The sequence below is a fragment of the Bos grunniens genome, chromosome 23 (genome assembly GCF_055505025.1).
Source record: "Bos grunniens cultivar Pamir isolate PY7600 chromosome 23, Bosgru_T2T1.0, whole genome shotgun sequence".
In the NCBI taxonomy this organism is placed as follows: Eukaryota; Metazoa; Chordata; class Mammalia; order Artiodactyla; family Bovidae; genus Bos; species Bos grunniens.
In genome coordinates this window covers 33,134,424-33,152,352 of record NC_141187.1, presented here as the reverse complement: position 1 = coordinate 33,152,352, position 17,929 = coordinate 33,134,424, and the positions used below count along the sequence as shown (strand labels likewise).

The following is a 17,929-nucleotide window of genomic DNA, read 5'->3' as shown; positions in this document are numbered from 1 at the left end:
ACTCTCAGGGACACATAAAGCACTTTCGTGAAACCCCATAGGGAAAATTTACACTTTAAGTTGATTGGGTTTTTGAACTCTCCGTATCCTTTGCGGGCAGAAAACCACAAAAGGCCCCGCTGGGATTCGAACCCAGGATCTCCTGTTTACTAGACAGGCGCTTTAACCAGCTAAGCCACGGAGCCAACACGTTTGCCAGCTTCCAAATCAACATAGAAAAGGAATAATCTTAGCTTTCCCCCGCCCCCTGCATGTATTTCCTTGTATTGACGCTCGGGCGAGCTCTCCAGACAATCTCCCAAATCCTAAAGATGAACCCCTGCTTCTCCCCCAAAGACCTAAAAGACCGCGCAGCCATAGGAAAACTGAGACGCTCCGTGCAGGAGTGAGGTAAGGGAAACTCGGGAGCGAGCCTGAAGCTCTGGGCTGCGCCAGAGAAGTCTCCGGAAACTGACAGAAAGGGCAAGAGTTCAGCAGCTCAGGCTTCCTTGGGAGAAGTATGACCTGGGACCCCTGGAGGAAAGGAAATTAGCCACATTTACACGAGAACACCCCTCCGAGTCGTGTAACACATTTGCACCAGAACCCTTTCTGAACCAGGAACTAGTCCCTGCAGAAAGAACGCCCTGTGTTCTTTATTTCATGGATTTTAATTAAAATTCGAGCTCTTCCTTACCTCATTTCTTTCCGTAAAATTGGCTCCCACCTGCCTGCTTCTTGCTTGACTGAGTCATATCTTTAAAAAATTCAAGATTTCATTATTAAAACCTAGTCTTGGAAAGAGATAAAGGAGCAATCTCCTCTCCTCTGCAGCTAGAGGAAGAGAAGCTTTCTTGTTCGATAACTTATCCAAAGGATCTACTTGATAAAACTGTTAAATTGAGAGCATCCACAAGAAGTACTATATTTTCATACGTGCTTGTGTACTTGTAACTGTTCGAAATTCATTCTATTCTATGAAATAGATATGTCCTTAGACAAAGGACTTTAATGGAACTAGCAAGAGTTTTACAAATTGTTTTCAAAGCTCTGAAAGTAACTTCCCAAATGAACCTGTAATTATAATGGGCTGCGTGCTTGAAATCTGTGACCATTCTGAAAATGTTGAAATTAACATGCCGGTATTTTTAAACTGTAACAGTACTGAAGGATATCTCTGTCTCACTCTAAACCAGCCATTGGCATTAATCTCTGCCTGCAAACATGATGTGAGGGAGAGGTTAAAAAGCCCTGACTCTGCTAGATTTCTTTTTAATAAAACAATTGAGTCTATGAACTTGACGCACAGTCTGATTGATTCCATGAAATAAGTAAGCACTGATTTCTTTAATAATATAAGATTAACCATCGTTTTATCAATGTGCTTGGACCCAGAAAGAAAGTGAAGTTGCTCAGCCGTGTCCGACTCTTTGCAACCCCATGGAAGTCTACCAGGCAGTAACAGTCTACCAGGCTCCTCAGTCCATGGAATTTTCCAAGATAATCATAAACAGCACAGTCACACCTAACATGACTTTGTCCAAGCTGGAGTGGACATTTAGAAAGACAGCAGAACCAGTAATATTTGGTTTGGGTTTTTCCTTTGACTGGCACGTATTCAAAATTTGCACAGAAATTCTGAGAAGTCAAAGGAGTTTTTAACAAACCAGAGACAAGTCTTGGGAGAAAATGTGAGACTAAGAGCAATCATTTTCAGAAATCTGGATGTGATCTGCAAAGACCATGGACAGGCCCCTGACATTGGCTCTGTTCCACACAACTGAAATTGGAGAAGATGTAGATCTCTGTGTCATAGACTGCTGAGAGTGGAAATAGCTGGCAGTGCTACTATTTCCCAAATACCTGGGAGAGAACTGGAAGAATAGTGCACTGTGACCCAGGGAGGAGGAGACTCCACCACAGGGATGATTGATTTTACATGTCAACTTGGCTAGTCTACAGAGCCCAGTTCTTCAATTAAACACTAATGTACATGTTGCAGTTATTTAATTAAACACTAATATACATCATGTATGGATGTGAGAGTTGGGAAAGGAAGCCTGGCATGCTGCAGTCCATGGGATTGCAAAGAGTTGGACATGACTGAGCAAATGAACTGTACTGTACATGTTGCTGTGAAGGTATTTAATAAATGTGGTTAACATCTACAATTAGTTGACTATAAGTAAAAGAGATTATCCTCAGTAATGTGCATGGCCCTTATCTAACAAGTTGAAAGACTTAAGAGCAAAATGGAGGTTTTCCTAAGGAAAAAGAAACTGTCTCAAGACTTTAGCATCAGCTCCTGGCCGAGATTTTTCTAGACTGCCATCCAGCAATACAGATTTCAGACTTGTCAGTCACCACAATCATATAAGCCAATTTCTAGAAATGCATGTATATTTTCCTACTGGTTATGTTTATTCTGGACTCTCTGTTTCTCTTTTTCTAGCTGGGACAAGCCCTGAAGAAAAGACTGGAAACTGGAACCCTCAGAAAAGACCCAGCAGAAGATCTCTAAAAACAAAATGAAAGCAGGCCTCAGCTCATGTCAGAACACCAGAGAAATCTGAGGAAGTCAAAAAAAGAAGAGAGAGAAAAAAAAAAAAAAAAACACCTTACAAAACCTTCAAAACGAAGGGAGGTCTTTGCAGATATTATGTGGAGCAGAGGGATCCTAGGCATGGAGGGAGGCCTTTTTGTCCCCCATTTCTTGTAGGTAAGACCCCAGCCTCCATGACCCTCTCTGAGTTCCAAAGAGCAGATTCGAACAGTGTTAATCAAAGGAGGGGCAGCCGGGAGACCACCTGAAGCAAGATTAAAGGGACCAGAGAGGCTCATCAGAATTAGGAAGCCGGATCACCTGAGACTGGCACACACCCGAATCTTGTCAGCAACCCCACCCTTTTGAAACTTGGCAGAAGAAGAATGCTAGACTGTTACTGCCTTGATCCTTATCATACACCTCTGCCTGACTGTATAACTTCTCCCTAGTCACCACGGAAGGAGGGGCGAGGCACAGTTCTTGAGGCCCTAGCCTACTGTGTTCCCCCTTTGCCTGGCAAAGAAGTGAAGCCACTCTTTCCTTCTCCTGCATGACTGCCTCCGTATTTCTGTTCAGCATGGGTGCACAGAGAGCCAAGATTTTGGCATTACAAAGGCTTCTAGTTTCCTAGGGTGTAACAGCCAAGGTCCAAACAAGGGCGTACAAGGCCCGAGGTTATCTCCCCGAGGTCTCCTACCCTCTCTTGCCCGGCATTGGCCCCCTCGACATTGCTGAAACGTCCCAAGAACGCTCCCACCTCCAGGATTTTGCCCTGGAATTTTCCACAGTTCCAGATGGCTCTTTTCCTAGATACCCATATTTATCTTCATCCCTTTGCCTGATGGACTTTTAAATTATTTTTTCTGTTTCTCTTTTTACCTCCAAGTGCTTATCACGGTTATTTCATTTATTGGGTGTTTTAATACAGTCTTAGCTACGTTCATGCAATCTTCTTGAGGTGAAAGATCACAACTTGTTTTCTTCAGTCGTCTTTCCAGTGCCTTAAATGGTAATATTGGTTGAATGAATGAATGAATGGAGAGGTGATTTGGGGACAGAGAGGGTGCAGGGGTCGGTACAGACATCCTGAGAAAGGAGCAAGACGCTGGGGCGCCTGCAGACGAAATGGCCGCCAGAGAGTTCACGCTCTGCAGTCTGAACTAGCCAAGAAAACGCGGCTTTCAGGCCCAGGAGCAGACTCCAAAAAGTGGACGTGTGCCGCCGCCTAGTTTCTGATGAAGGCAGGTCCGCCTCCCAACCACCCACGTGCGAGGGCCAGTGGCGCAATGGATAACGCGTCTGACTACGGATCAGAAGATTCCAGGTTCGACTCCTGGCTGGCTCGTAGCGCGCATCCTCACTTTTCCTTCTTTACCTCTGCTGACCACTGAGAAACTGAGTGGAGTTAGAAAATCCACTGCAAAAAAAAAAAAAAAGAAAATCCACTGCAAGGTGAAGTTTGAAGTTCCTCTGTTTGTAAGTCTCATGAACGAGAAGGACCCGCTTTTGACCACAAGTGGGGTCAAAACTCCTTTGCAGAGCAAATTCCGCGTCCGACCATGCGGTGGCGCTAGCCAGAGCCGAACAGAGAACTGTGCCTGGGCTCGGTGACACGCCCAGCCCCGCCAGTCCATTTTGACTGAAAGATGGGTTTAAGGTTAACCTAGTAAGGCAAGAAGGAAATGGCAACCCACTCCAGTGTTCTTGCCTGGAGAATCCCAGGGATGGGGGAGCCTGGTGGGCTGCCGTCTATGGGGTCACACAGAGTCAGACATGACTGAAGTGACTTAGCAGCAGCAGCAGTAAGGCAAGAGAAAGAAATTAAAATCCAAAAGTTCAGATTGAAAGTAATAGTGAGGGGGGTGGGGAGAAAAATAAGAGTGAAGGGATTGAAGTCTCTTTTTCTCCCCTATCCGGTCATTTCCAGAATAAGAATGTATTAAGAATTTGGCTTCAGATCTGTATGCTGCAGGGGCTTTGCGCATCTAATTGGCCGCTCTCATTTGGGAGAGTAGTAGAAGAACCACTCGCGTATTAACAATGCACAATTGCAAAGATAAAGATGAGAAATCGGAAGAGGAGGAGGAAATGGGAGGAGTTTGTTTTTAGCAGAAAGGATCTGCGGAGGAAATCCACTTCCAAGAGGTTTCCGTAGTGTAGTGGTTATCACGTTCGCCTCACACGCGAAAGGTCCCCGGTTCGAAACCGGGCGGAAACAAGTGTTTTTCTTTAGCGACACTGGCGCGCCTTTATAAAGATAGTTAAAAATCTTGACACCTCCTTTTCTTATTTCTCTCGCCCCAGGCCGTGGTGCCGAGGCCACGCTGCTCAGGGTGGGTCGGGAGCCGCCGGAAGCGGACGCACGCTTCGCGCGGGGGAGAGCCGGCCGGTCCCCGGCTCGGCGAGGCTGCCCGAAGCCCGCAGCCCCGGAAGCGCATCCTTGCCTTGACTTGCCTTCCTGTTCCCGGCAGCGCCCAGCTCCGGGCGTCTTTTCGCCAGCCTGCGGTCCGTGACGGCCTTGCCTCAGCCCCGGGCACCGGCGTTGCAGGCCGGCAGCTGGGAGTCCCGCGCCCCTCGGACGGCCGCGAGACTCGGGTGAGTACCCGGGGAGCCTGAGCTTGCGTCTCCGGAAAACCGGGGTAATCCCGCTGCCCTCCGTAGATTGGCGACCCTTCTGCAATCTGGCCCTTGTCGTGATTAGGTGACCTCGGGCCCCCGACAGCCCCACCTTGCCTTCCACTCTCCAGAACAGCTGCCGTGGCTGTCCTGGGCTTCGAGTGTGAATCTTTGGGAAAAGCGGAATCCGGGAGGTGAAGGTTAGAGAGATCTCAGGTCCTTCAGGGATGAGAAGTCCCCTCACGGAGACGCTAGGGCAGAAAAAAAGGGAGGCAAGGAGGGGATTTAAAAACCTTGGGCCAGCAGGGCTGTGGGCTGGGCTGCCCTGGCCTGGACTCTTTCTCACCGCCCTTCCCCAGCTTACGAGGCCTCACGACTGAGAACCCCCTCCTAAAGGAGACACCGAAGGGTTGAGTCTGCCTCCACTTTGGCCTTTCCCTGTCAACAAGAAAAAAGACTCCAAAGTTAAGAAATGGGCCAGCTGTGGATATTCTGTATTGCTTTGAAGCTTGAGAAGTCACTGGCAGCACTTGTTTAAAACCAGGATTTGTGGCCTGGGGTCTGGCTTCTTAACTCTGTTTGTGACATGACCTGCTTCCATGTTAAGTGAATCAATCAAACGCTTTTCTGGGAAAGAAGTCTTGCTGTCTAATACCAAACAGCCTTGGGTATATCCTCAGGATCTTCTTGTTAGATGAATTAATACTATTATTGTTACTATTTCTAACAGTTAGCCAAACCTAGTCTCTCAGATCACATTGCTCCAGGTTCCCTCAAATGACTAATATGAATGTGATGTTGTTATGGACTTAAGACAAGAAAGGACAATCCTTACCTAATGAACTGTTGTGAACTGTTTGTGTTTTTTTTTCCCTTCCCTTTTTTAACAGGCAATGTGTATAGGCATCCCTTCCCCAGCCCTGCTGCTCCTCCATTTTCATACCTTCTCTGGAAGACCCATGCTTTTATCATCTTGTAATAGTTTCACTTGTTAGCAAGACAGTAAGTTTGGCAAGTGCTCAATACAAACTTATCTAAGACATTTTCACTTAAAATCCCCTCTATACTACTCAGAAATACAGGTGAGTTAATGTGGTGCCTTGAGAGGAACAAGGGCTTCAGGGGCCTAGAAGGTGATGAGGATTCATCCTCTCCATCTTTCCCTGATGCTGAGGAACAGGAGTCCTTTAGCAGGGAAGCTGAGTGTGCCCCAAGCCAACGTGCTGCAGATGGGTCACAGTTTGTCTGGAAGCTTATGGCTCTCTCCTTCTGTTCAAATCAGGTGTGTTCTGACAAAATGCAGCCGTAGGCCTACCCTTTTAAACACTCTGCCCTTTCTTACCTTCACCTACTCACCCTCCCTCCCTCCCCCAGTCTCTCTCACTTAACCTCATGTAGAAGCTCAGTCTGCCCACCTTGGAATGTGGAGAACAAATAGGCCTTGGAGAGTGACACTGTGTGACCTCTTCTCCTGTAGTGTACCGCACCTTGAATAGGCTCTTTTATTTATTTATACTATATTCTTTATTGTCTCCTTCCTAAGCTTGGTGTTGTAACCATTTTCCAGGTCTTCCCTCCAACGCCAAGGCACTATCTTGCCATAAGTAAGAGGTGGAGAGAAGAGGGTGGCTTTCTGACTTTGGGATGGGATTGAAACCAGAACCCAAGTTAGAACAAACTTCCTAGAACCCAGTTCAGTAACAATCAAAGAAGCAAAAGGCTGCTGCTAAAATGTGACTTTGCTGGGGATGGTGTGGGGTGCGTATGGGATGAGGTGGGATTTGGTCCTCGGATAGTAGAGACAGGCTCATGATGAAAGAGAAAAAAGCATGGAAAAAAGATTTTGAGAGCTGGGCAAAACATCAGAATTAATCTAATACAAGATGTATCATAAGTCACTGAGGCCTTTACACTCTTTCCTCCTGTACTTGTTTGTTAGGACTGCCATAACAAAACATCACAGACTGAATATCTTGAACCACAGATATTTATTTTCTCACAGTCCTGGAAGCTGGAAGTCCAAGATCAAGGTGGCGGCAGGTTCAGCTTCTTCTGAGACCTCTCTCTTTGACTTGCAGATGGCATCTTCTTACTGTATCCTCACGTGGTCCTCTCTGTTTGTATTATCTGTGTCCTAATATCCAGTATGACAGTCATTGGATTAAGACCCACCCATATAAATTCATTTTACTTGTTCATCTCTTTAAAGGCCCCATCTCCCAATACAGTCACAATCTGAGGTACTGAGGGTTAAGACTTCAACCTATGAATTTGGTTGTGGGGGTGGACAAATTCAGCCCATTTCTGGGGACAGAGATTGATGTATTTTATATGTTATTGACACAGTTTGGGGAATTCCCAGAAGTTAACTTTGCAGAAGATTTTAATACACCTGTATCTCCTCATCTTACTAACCATTTGTATATTTTTATTACAGAAGAAAAACATCATTTGCTTTTTATTTCTCTATTAGTCTTTTTTTTAAAGCTGTTTCTCTCAGTATATTTAAACATCATAGGTCTTTTTCTAATATTAAAAAAAAAACACAAATCTTCGTAGCTAAGAAAAGGATTTTAAAAAAAAGGACATTCCCTCCCCCCTTAAGGCTACTGAGAGAGATACCTTTCCACATCATAAAACAAGCAGTTTGGTTAAATGAAGAGTTAAATTGAGATTTTCTCAAGAATTTCAGTCCAGTTCTTTACAAAATGAATTCCAATGATTCAGAACTTTCACAAACTTGTTCTATTGTCTGTTAATAAAATTTTGCCATGAGAAATGTTATTTTAACAAAAGGGAATTGTTAGATTCCTAAAGCTTTTAAAATTGTTGCCATGTCTTGGGAAAAAAACCTCAGTATCTGTCTTGATAATTTCTTGCCTTGTTGATACCATTGAAAGTCCTATCTCTGTATTCCCCAAAGTTATATTACTTTAAAAATTTATCTGCCACACTTGAAGCTAAAATCATATTGTACATCAACTATATTTCAGTTAAAAATTTTTTAAGTAAAAAAAAAATCTTAGAAAAGATTTATCTGCCAATTAATAATTTTTCTTTTCATTCACATGCATGATGGAATATTTATAGTCCTGTGACTTATATATTTTATCACCTAGCAAATTCTTTCTTTCTTTTTTAATTCTTAAAATGTTTTTGTTTAACTTTAACTGGTAGACTTTATTTCTTTAGAACAGTTTTAGGTTTAGCAGAAAGAGAGTGCCCATATATTTCTTCTCTCTCTACCTCCATTATTAACAACTTGCATTGGTGTGGTATGTTTGTTACAATGGATGAGCCAATATTTATACATTATTATTAACTAATTATTATAATTATTGTTTACATTAAGGGTCATGCTTTGTATGTACTTCTGTGGGTTTTCTCTGATGTATAATGTCATTATCCAACATTACAGTTAGTAGCATGCAGAATAGTTTCATTGCCCTAAAAAAATTCCCTGTACTCTACCTCAAGTAATTTATTTTATATTAATACATGGCAATGAGAGCCTTTTCCTCCCCGACCTCCTTGGCCTTCATGAAAATGACATAATGTTTATCCTGCCAGCTTTTTCATTATTTGTGCATTTATCTCCTGTATTTGTAAGGTCAGTCACCTGTTCTCCTGATAAACTTCCTAAGTGTGAGTTTCAAGGATGTAATCCATATTCCAGATCCAGAATCCAGCTTGTGGCCTGTTTTTCTTGAATTTATCTTTGTTGTCACTTGCTGTGTTTGGGCCTTTGACATGTGGTGATCCTGGTTCCTCTGCTTGGGATGGATTTCAAGGGATCTAACATGAAGACTGAGCCTAGGAAAGACTGTGAGCATTCCCAGGACAGGACATGGGCTAAGAAACAAACTGGAGTGAGATGGAAGAGAATGACTTGCCATACCTCATGGACCATATCCTGCCAGGCTCCTCTGTCCTGGGATTTCCCAGGCAATGATACTGGAGTGGGTTGCCATTTCCTTCTCCAGGGGATCTTCCCGACCCAGAGATCGAACTGGCATCTCCTTCATTGTAAACAGATCTTTACCACTGAGCCTCTTTACTTTAACTCATTTCTCTCTCTCTTCCACAAGAAGGAAGGAAAATGACAAAATTTCCAGAAATTCTAGTCATAGTGAAAAAATAGTAATTTGATGTTTTAGTACCATTTACAGGTGGTCACTTGCCTTTGTTAGCCAAGAAACATAAAAATCAAATCTAAGTTTGCTCAAAAAAAGTCTGAGTTTACTCAAGGACTAAGTTTGCCCACTCTACCTAGATGGTGAGATCCAGCAGAAGTACCAAACAAAACTCTGGAGCAATTTACATAAAAGATAATTTTTTTTCTTAAAATAAAATATTATAGAGTAAGGCAGGGCATAGGGTTACAGAATTCCCCAGGTAACATTTTCAAGGATGGGACACAAGGATGAGTAGCTAATCTTGGCCTAAAGCTTTAAAAAATTTCCATAGTGTTTGAATACCAGCCATGGGCCCAAGTCCTAATTATCGAGACTCAAAATAAATCATTTCTATTTTGTATGACCTTGAATCTGTGCTCTGGGCTACCCGCCTTTTTTAACTGGCTTTTATTCTTGAGCAGACACACAAAATTACTCTCTGTAACATATAGAGAATAATGGTGTACTACTCATGTTTCATTCCCCACCCTCTTCTAGTTTAAGGGGAAGAACTCCCCACCCCCTCTTATTTCTGGATGAACACCATCCTTTGCTCAGCTCCCTTTGAGGAGACTACTGTTTGGATTTTTATATTTATCCCTTGCTCTTTTCAGTTTTACTGCATAGAAAAAGTCATTTAGTTTTACACTTAGAAATGGATCTATACTGTAGATCCATTTTGCAACTCTGTTTTTTGCCCAACATTGTGTTCTTGAGATTCATCTGTGTTTTTGCATGTAGCTGTAGTCTATTCATTTCTACTGCTGAATAGTATTTCCTTGTGCAGATATTACCAAAATGTATTTATTCTGTTGAAGGACACTGGGTGCTTTCTATGTTCTTTTTAAATTACAAAGTTGCTATAAACATTCTTGTAGGGGTCTCCTATGCACACCTCCAAGAATTCCTCCAAGTAAACACCTAGAGGTGAAATTGCTTTAAATAATGCCACACACTAATTTACACACATATGAACACACACCCTAGAAGTGTATGCATTTTAATTGTTCCACATCTGCTGAGCCCTTAATATTGTCAGACAATTTACCAATTTGATGGATATGAAATGTTATATCCTTTGATTTTTGTATTCACACCCATATTACTAATGAGGTTGACCTTTGTATTTGCTTATTCACCATTCATGCTTTTTCTAAGAAGTACTTATTAATACTTTTGCCCATTGTTTTTAAATTTTCCTTTCATCCTTTTCTCATGGAGCTGTAGGAATTCTTTACATAGTCTGGACTCTAATCCTTTGTCAGTTATATGTGTTATGAAGATCTTTCCCCAGCTTGTAACTTGACTTTTTTACACATCTTTTTGCTATATAAATTACAAATTTTAATATAGTTAAATGTGAATTTTAATGTAGTTAAATTTGTCAGTCTTTTTCTTTATGACTTAACTTTTTGTGTCTTGTCAAAGAAATCTTTCTAGGAACAGTGAGAAAGACAGAAGAACCCCTTGGGCTGCCGAGCGCTGCTGCCACCATGCCCAAGAGAAAGGCAAAAGGCGATGCTAAAGGTGACAAAGGGAAGGTGAAGGATGAGCCACAGAGGAGATCAGCACGGTTGTCTGCTAAACCTGCCCTTCCAAAACCGGAGCCCAGGCCAAAAAAGGCCCCTGCAAAGAAGGGAGAGAAGCTGGCCAAAGGGAGAAAGGGGAAAGCAGAAGTCAGCAAGGATGGGAACAACCCTGCGAAAAACCGAGATGCCTCTACAGTCCAGTCACAGAAAGCAGAAGGCACTGGGGATGCCAAATGAAGTGTACCTTTTTGATAGCTCTGTACTTCTAGTGACTCTGCTGTTTGAAATACTATTTTTAAATCAAATTTTATAAAAATGTAGATTTTTTTTTTTTAAGTTATGTTGTTAGCACACAAGATACTTCATTGTTGTCTTTTGTGGAAAGGGTAAATAACCACTGGTAGAATGTTTCAGAAGCTAGATTGAAATGGGGGGAAATAGAAGTATCTATCCTCGTATTTGAAGATTATTTTTGGTTCCCGGGAGAGATTCTCTGACATTCACGCATGTCAGCCACTATGGCTCAGAAGCCTTACTGTGTGGAGAAAAAATACTTCATGTCTTCTCCTTTCTTGATGTCATCAGCACATTCTTGACTTCCTGAAACCAGGAATCATGATACGGCCTTGACACCCCTAGAATCAGCTGCATCAGGTAACAATACTCAGGCTTTCTGGTGATGACATCAAGATGGTGTTGCTCAGAAGAACCAGGATTCCTGTTTGTAGTTTGTGGATCATCTCATTAATAATCCTGGAGTTTTTAGTTCCTTTCCTCCATGTCGGAGTTGACCTGTGAAAATCTCTTCAATGCCTCATGTAAAATAATCACCCTTTTTGAAATTTTTTCCTGTTTATTGCAGCAACAGACTTTGTTGACTTTTTGGAGAGGGGAGTTTGAAAGTTGTAAGATGTTATGGAATGTCACCCATGTCCTGTTGGAAATAACTATTTTTGGAAAGTCTCTTTTAAAGCTGGATACAAGTTAGCTTTGTGGTAGGGGAGTGATCATTTCCTAATCAAAAGTCATAAAGCTACTCTTTACTGCCTTTAAAAAGTTTTATAGTTTGCTTTTCACATTTGTCTTTAGTCCTCTCTGAACTGATTTTTACAAAAACATGAGATAGTAATTCATTATGTTTTTTTCCATATGGTAAGTGGTTGTTCCAACACAATTTTCTGGAAAAGTTCATTCTTTCCCCAATGATCTATAACACTGACTCTTTTCATAAATCAACTTTCTTTGTGTGGAGGGGTGGGGGAGTTTGTTGATGGTTTCTGTTCTGACTCACTGATCAATTTGTCTAACCTTGTGGCAGTACTATACAATCCTGAGTACTACCACTTTAGAAAAAGGTCTTGATATCTCAGGACAATTCCACCTCCACCTTCAACATCAACAAACTTTTCTTCCTTGGAGTATCTTGGCTATTCTTAGCCAATTACTTTTCTATACAACTTCTAGAATTAGATTGACAAGTTCCAAATCAAACAGATGAAAAGTTGAAATTTTTATTGGATTTGTATTGAATTTATAAATTAAGTATAATGTTGAGTCCTACAATTCATGAACATGGTATAATTTTCCATTTATTTAGGCTTTTAAAATATCTTTCAATAAAGTTATTATTTTCTCCATTAAACGTTTTCTTTTGTTAATATTTCTTAGAGACAGTAAACTGTTGGATGCTACCTTTATACAATATATTTTTAGTTACTATATTTTCTGTTTTCAGCTGAAGTTGATTCATCAGCCTTTATAAATTCATTCTTATATCTGTATATTCTTTTTGGCTTTCTACATAGATAACCATACATTCTTTTTGTTTTGTTTTGTTTCTTTACAGTCGTTAAATCTTTCCTTTTTCTAGTTTTAGGCATTGTTCAAGTGCTGGGAGTACAGCAGTGAACAAAACAAAGTCTCTGGTTTCACCAGGTTGATATTCTAGTGGGGGAGGGTGTAGAAAATACACAAATTTATGTGATGGAGTGCTTTAAATAAACAAGTGTTCAGTTCAGTTCAGTTGTGTCCAACTCTTTGCGACCCCATGAATCTCAGCACACCACGCCTCCCTGTCCATCACCAACTCCCGGAGTTCACCCAAACTCATGTGCATCGAGTCAGTGATGCCATTCAGCCATCTCATCCTCTGTCATCCCCTTCTCTTCCTGTCCCCAATGCCTCCCAGCATCAGGGTCTTTTCCAGTGAGTCAACTCTTCGCATGAGGTGGCCAAAGTATTGGAATTTCAGCCTCAGCATCAGTCCTTCCAATGAACACCTAGGACCGATGTCCTTTAGGATGGACTGGTTGGATCTTCTTGCAGTCCAAGGGACTCGCAAGAGTCTTGTCCAGCACCACAGTTCAAAGGCATCAATTTTTCGGTGCTCAGCTTTCTTCACAGTCCAGCTCTCACATCCATACATGACCAGTGGAAAAACCATAGCCTTGACTAGACGGACCTTTGTTGGACAAGTAATATCTCTCCTTTTTAATATGCTCTCTAGGTTGGTCATATCTTTCCTTCCGAGGAGCAAGAATCTTAATTTCACGGCTGCAATCACCATCTGCAGTGATTTTGGAGCCCAAAAAAATAAAGTCTGACACTGTTTCCACTGTTTCCCCATCTATTTCCCATGAAGTGATGGGACCAGATGCCGTGATCTCAGTTTTCTGAATGTTGAGCTTTAAGCCAACTTTTTCACTCTCTTTCACTTTCATCAAGAGTAAGTGGGTGCTATTTAGATAGGGTGGTTGGAGAAATCCTCTCTGATCAGATGACATTTGAGCAGAGCTTCTAATGAAGTAAAGGAATAAGACATGTGTCTCCGAGGGGAAAGCATTCCAGCAGAGGGAAAATCAAATGCAGAGATGAGATGAAAATGTGTTTGGTGTGCCGAGGAAGAACAAGGAGGCAGAAGTGACTGAATTGGAGTGAGGGTGGATAAGAGTGACAGTTGATATGATTGCAGAGATAGTGAGAGGCCAGAAAATGGAAGACTCTCCACATTGTCATTTTTCTCTGAAAATGATGGAATGCCATTAAATTTCTGAATAGGGAATCTACACAATCTAAGTTATCTGTGTGCGTGTGTGTGTGACTGATGCATGGGCAGTAGGGTGTAAGGAGTTGAAGGAGGAAACCAGTTAGATGGCTGTCCCAACTGAATTGCTGAAAATTCTACTTTATCATGCTGTATTACTATCCTGTCTCTGTTCAACTATTCCCACTCCATTTTATTTGGTATATTACAAATATGTGTGTTTTCTCTTTGCCAAACCACAGAACAGTATCAAAGATCAATATTCCCTGTTGTCAAGAATCCAAAATCAAACTCAAGTCATCACTGGGTGTTTGTTGTGATAATCCCACAGAAGGAAGGCCCTGACCCTTGTTGCCAGAGCATGAAAGAGTACACTTTCTGAGGCATTTTGACACCTAAGCAGTGAAATGAAAACAGAAGTTAGTCAACAGTAATAAGATATTTCTCATTAAGTGCTTATTGTTTTCCAGACACTGTTCTGCTCAGTGATTTACATGTATAATTTTATTTCCATGACTGTATGAGTTGAATCATATTACTGTCCCCATTTTAGCATTTAGTGAGACTGAGGCAAACAGAAATTAAATAATTTGCCCTGAGGTCCTACAGTAAGTAAAATCCAGATTAAGACCCAGGTGTATAACTCCAGGATCTAGAAGGCTCCTTATTGTTAAGATCACTGGTAACCCAACCTCAAAGGTAATCCATCCAAAAGAATAATTTGGTGTTTCTGATTAAGGAATTTCCCCAGATACCATTAGGAAAAAAATCAAATGTTAAGTAACAATATTCTACAAGCTAAACAGCTGTAATTTCCAGTGAAGAAGATTAGTAATGCAAGGACAATTTGAAAGGGGGAAAGTGGTTATAGGAATTCAGAATTTTAGTGTATCTCTAGCAACATAAAGCTAGAAGGGATACTATTTCTGTACAAGGAGGAGAATTTTTTAGACAAATATTTCTGAAGTGGAGAAGAGCAAATTTGGAAATTACAAAGTAGCCTTTAAACCTCTCTTGCCCACGCTCCTGATCCACTTAGCATTTACATTCTTATCTGTAAATTCATAAATTAACATCCTGGTTTATTAATACTTTGAGAATTTGGGTGTCTGACACGAAACAGACTGAGGATCCAGCGTTTTCAATAATAAAATTTCTGACCGTCAAAACTGAGGCATTGGTCCTGGAAGAGTTGGAAAGAAGAGGGAGGGAAACTTACTTTCCGGGTCTGCTCTTGTTCTCTCAACACAGTCATAGTGCTCCTTGGAAAATGTACGTCATTCCTCTCCAGGCCCCGCTGCGCCTTCCACCCAGGGTCATACAGGCATGATACTTTAACTGCCCCAAGACGAGGACACGAACCCTGATGTCCTCGCCTCTTCACCTCTTCTTGAGGCCGCAAAGCGCCGGGACACACCTCTGAGCAAACCTAGGCCGCACGGAGGTCCCCGCTGCTCGGTCGCCTCGCTCAGACCCCGCTGGAGTGCATCCTGATTCCCTAGGCTGATGGGGGAGGCCAAAACCGTGAAGTTTTCTCCCCTGGATTGCTCCTTACACTCTTCGCAGACCTTCGGGCTTCCGGTCCCGAGCTCCAACCTCGAGTTCCCTTCAGTGAAGTCTGGGCCAAGGGTATTGCCAGCACTAGGAGGTCGCCGCTGGTGCAGGGCTTTCAAGGTGCCTGGGAGCACTCAGGCCTCCTGCTGAAACCAACGAAGCCCTTCTCAAATTACATTTTAAAAAGCATTAAAATAGGATAACAAAGAAAAGCAGTTATACTACAGAAAAAGCTACCAAACAAAATAATTTGCGGTATATCAATGTGTACTTTTTCGGTTCAGTTCAGTTCAGTCGCTCAGTCGTGTCCAACTCTTTGCGACCCTATGGACTGCAGCACGCCAGGCTTCCCTGTCCATCACCAATTCCCGGAGCTTGCTCAAACTCATGTCCATCGAGTCGGTGATGCCATCCTACCATCTCATCCTCTGTCATCCCCTTCTCCTCCCGCCTTCAGTCATTCCCAGCATCAGGGTCTTTTCTAACCAGTCAGTTCTTCGCATCAGGTGGCCAAAGTATTGGAGCTTCAGCTTCAGCATCAGTCCTTCCAATGAATATTCAGACTGATTTCCTCTAGGATTGACTGATTGGATCTCCTTGCAGTCCAAGGGACTCTCAAGCGTCTTCTCCAACACTACAGTTCAAAACCATCAATTCTTCAGCCCTCAACTTTCTTTATAGTCCAACTCTCACATCCATACAAGACTACTGGAAAAACCATAGATTTGACTAGATGAATCTTTGTTGGCAAAGTAATGTCTTTGCTTTTTAATGCGCTGTCTGGGTTGGTCATAGCTTTTCTTCCAAGGAACAAGCGTCTTTTAATTTCATGGCTGCGGTCATCATCAGCAGTGATTTTGGAGCCCAATAAAATAAAAAGTCTGTCACTGTTTCCACTGTTTCCCTGTCTATTTGCCATGAATTGATGGGACCAGATGCCATGATCTTCATTTTTTTTGAATGTTGAGTTTTAAGCAGCTTTTTCACTCTCCTCTTTCACTTTCATCAAGAGGCTCTTCAGTTCCTCTTCGCTTTCTGCCATAAGGGTGGTGTCATCTGCATATCTGAGGTTATTGATATTTCTCCCAGCAATCTTGATTCCAGCTATTAAATATTAAACATCAAGACCCATCTTATGACTACTGTAACTTTGAAACAGTTAAGTATGAGATATCTGTAACATACTTTGTATCTCAAGTATGGGATATGGAAATGTAACAGTTCTTCTGCTCTACAGTTCTGACTGTAATTCGTTGCCTACATTCATCCGTGAAGGATATGCAAAATTTCAGTTAGAGGTTAGGGGTTTTAAAGATGTAATTTTTTTTTCCCTATCCAAATTCACCAGTCCCCAAGTTAAGAAACTCAGCAAAAATGCTTAACACAGTACCTGGCACATTGAAAGTCCCACCACACGTGTAGATATTAGTACTTTTATTATTACTTTGGTCACATCTGTCCAAATTTCTTTCAGGTGATGAAGTTAAGCATATGAAATCTTGAAAGAGCACAAAGATAAATGTTCAAGCCACTAATTTAGTCATTAAAATTTTTTTTGAGGTATGACAGACATACAGTATGGTATTTGTTACAGATGTACAACGTAATGATTCACTATTTGTATACATTGTGAAATGATCACTACAATAAGCTTAGTTAGCATCCATCACCTAACAGTTACAAATTTTTTTTCTTATGACACTTTTGAGATTTACTTTCTCAGCAACTTTCAAATATATAAGAAAGTGTTATTAACTAAATTGATTTTATTTAATAACATACTCCCTTCTCCAGGAGATCTTCCCAACCCAGGCATGGAACCCATGTCTTCCACATTGCAGGTGGATTCTTTACTGCTGAGCAACTGGGAAAACCAGTAACTAAATATATAACATACTTAGCTATATATATATATTCATTTAGATGTGAGTGCTAAAAAGTGCTGTTTGCACACTCTAACCGAATGTGGTATAAAGGAAAGGAAAGCTTGAATTGGGTGCTTGTAGGGAATGCAGGGTTGGCAAAGTGAAAAGAAAGAGAAGACGATATGCTTTTAAGGATTAAATTTCTTGATTTATCCAGCAATATTTTTAGAGCTTTGATTATGTGCCAAGGCTAAAAGACAGACAAGGGCCTTGCCTTCACCAGAGAATGATGGTATTCAGCTTCCAGAGACAGAGAAAAAGCTCACCTATCTGAAAAGAAGAGTAGAAAAAAAAGCAGAAGTGAAAAGTTCCAAAGTTTGATTCCTTAGTTTCTAAACCATTCATCCTTGCAAGGAAAAACTCAAAGGCTGCTTTGCACAAAAGATTTAGCTCTAACCATGACCTTTGGTGAAAAGACCTAGAGAGTGCCCATGTCTTTACACAACCCTGCAGCCACAAGTTGAGATTAGATGAAGCATAAGAGTAAAGAAACAGGTTGGAGAGAAATTCAGTTAGTCCCTACACATGAACGAGTTTGGTTCTGAGAGCGTATTTGTTAAGTC

At 41.7% G+C, this 17,929-nt stretch overlaps 1 protein-coding gene, 1 long non-coding RNA gene and 3 other non-coding genes across 5 annotated transcripts; 3 read left to right on the top strand and 2 right to left on the bottom strand.

Moving 5' to 3' along the window:
• Window positions 1-111: 111 nt before the first annotated feature.
• Window positions 112-185, bottom strand: TRNAT-AGU (transfer RNA threonine (anticodon AGU)). Its single transcript has one exon. It is a non-coding gene; the product is annotated as a tRNA-Thr (tRNA).
• Window positions 186-3,796: 3,611 nt separating this feature from the next.
• TRNAR-ACG (transfer RNA arginine (anticodon ACG)) lies at window positions 3,797-3,869 on the top strand. The gene has a single exon. It is a non-coding gene; the product is annotated as a tRNA-Arg (tRNA).
• An 800-nt stretch (window positions 3,870-4,669) lies between these two features.
• Window positions 4,670-4,742, top strand: TRNAV-CAC (transfer RNA valine (anticodon CAC)). Its single transcript has one exon. It is a non-coding gene; the product is annotated as a tRNA-Val (tRNA).
• A 242-nt stretch (window positions 4,743-4,984) lies between these two features.
• HMGN4 (high mobility group nucleosomal binding domain 4) lies at window positions 4,985-12,486 on the top strand. Its single transcript, XM_086369872.1, has 2 exons — window positions 4,985-5,119; window positions 10,744-12,486. The coding sequence occupies exon 2, from the start codon at window positions 10,809-10,811 to the stop codon at window positions 11,079-11,081; it is 273 nt and encodes a 90-aa protein (XP_086225998.1). The 5' UTR covers window positions 4,985-5,119; window positions 10,744-10,808; the 3' UTR covers window positions 11,082-12,486.
• Window positions 7,110-15,552, bottom strand: LOC147347509 (uncharacterized). Its single transcript, XR_015152294.1, has 2 exons — window positions 15,107-15,552; window positions 7,110-7,274 (listed from the first exon to the last, which is right to left on the bottom strand). It is a non-coding gene; the product is annotated as an uncharacterized LOC147347509 (long non-coding RNA).
• Window positions 15,553-17,929: the final 2,377 nt, after the last annotated feature.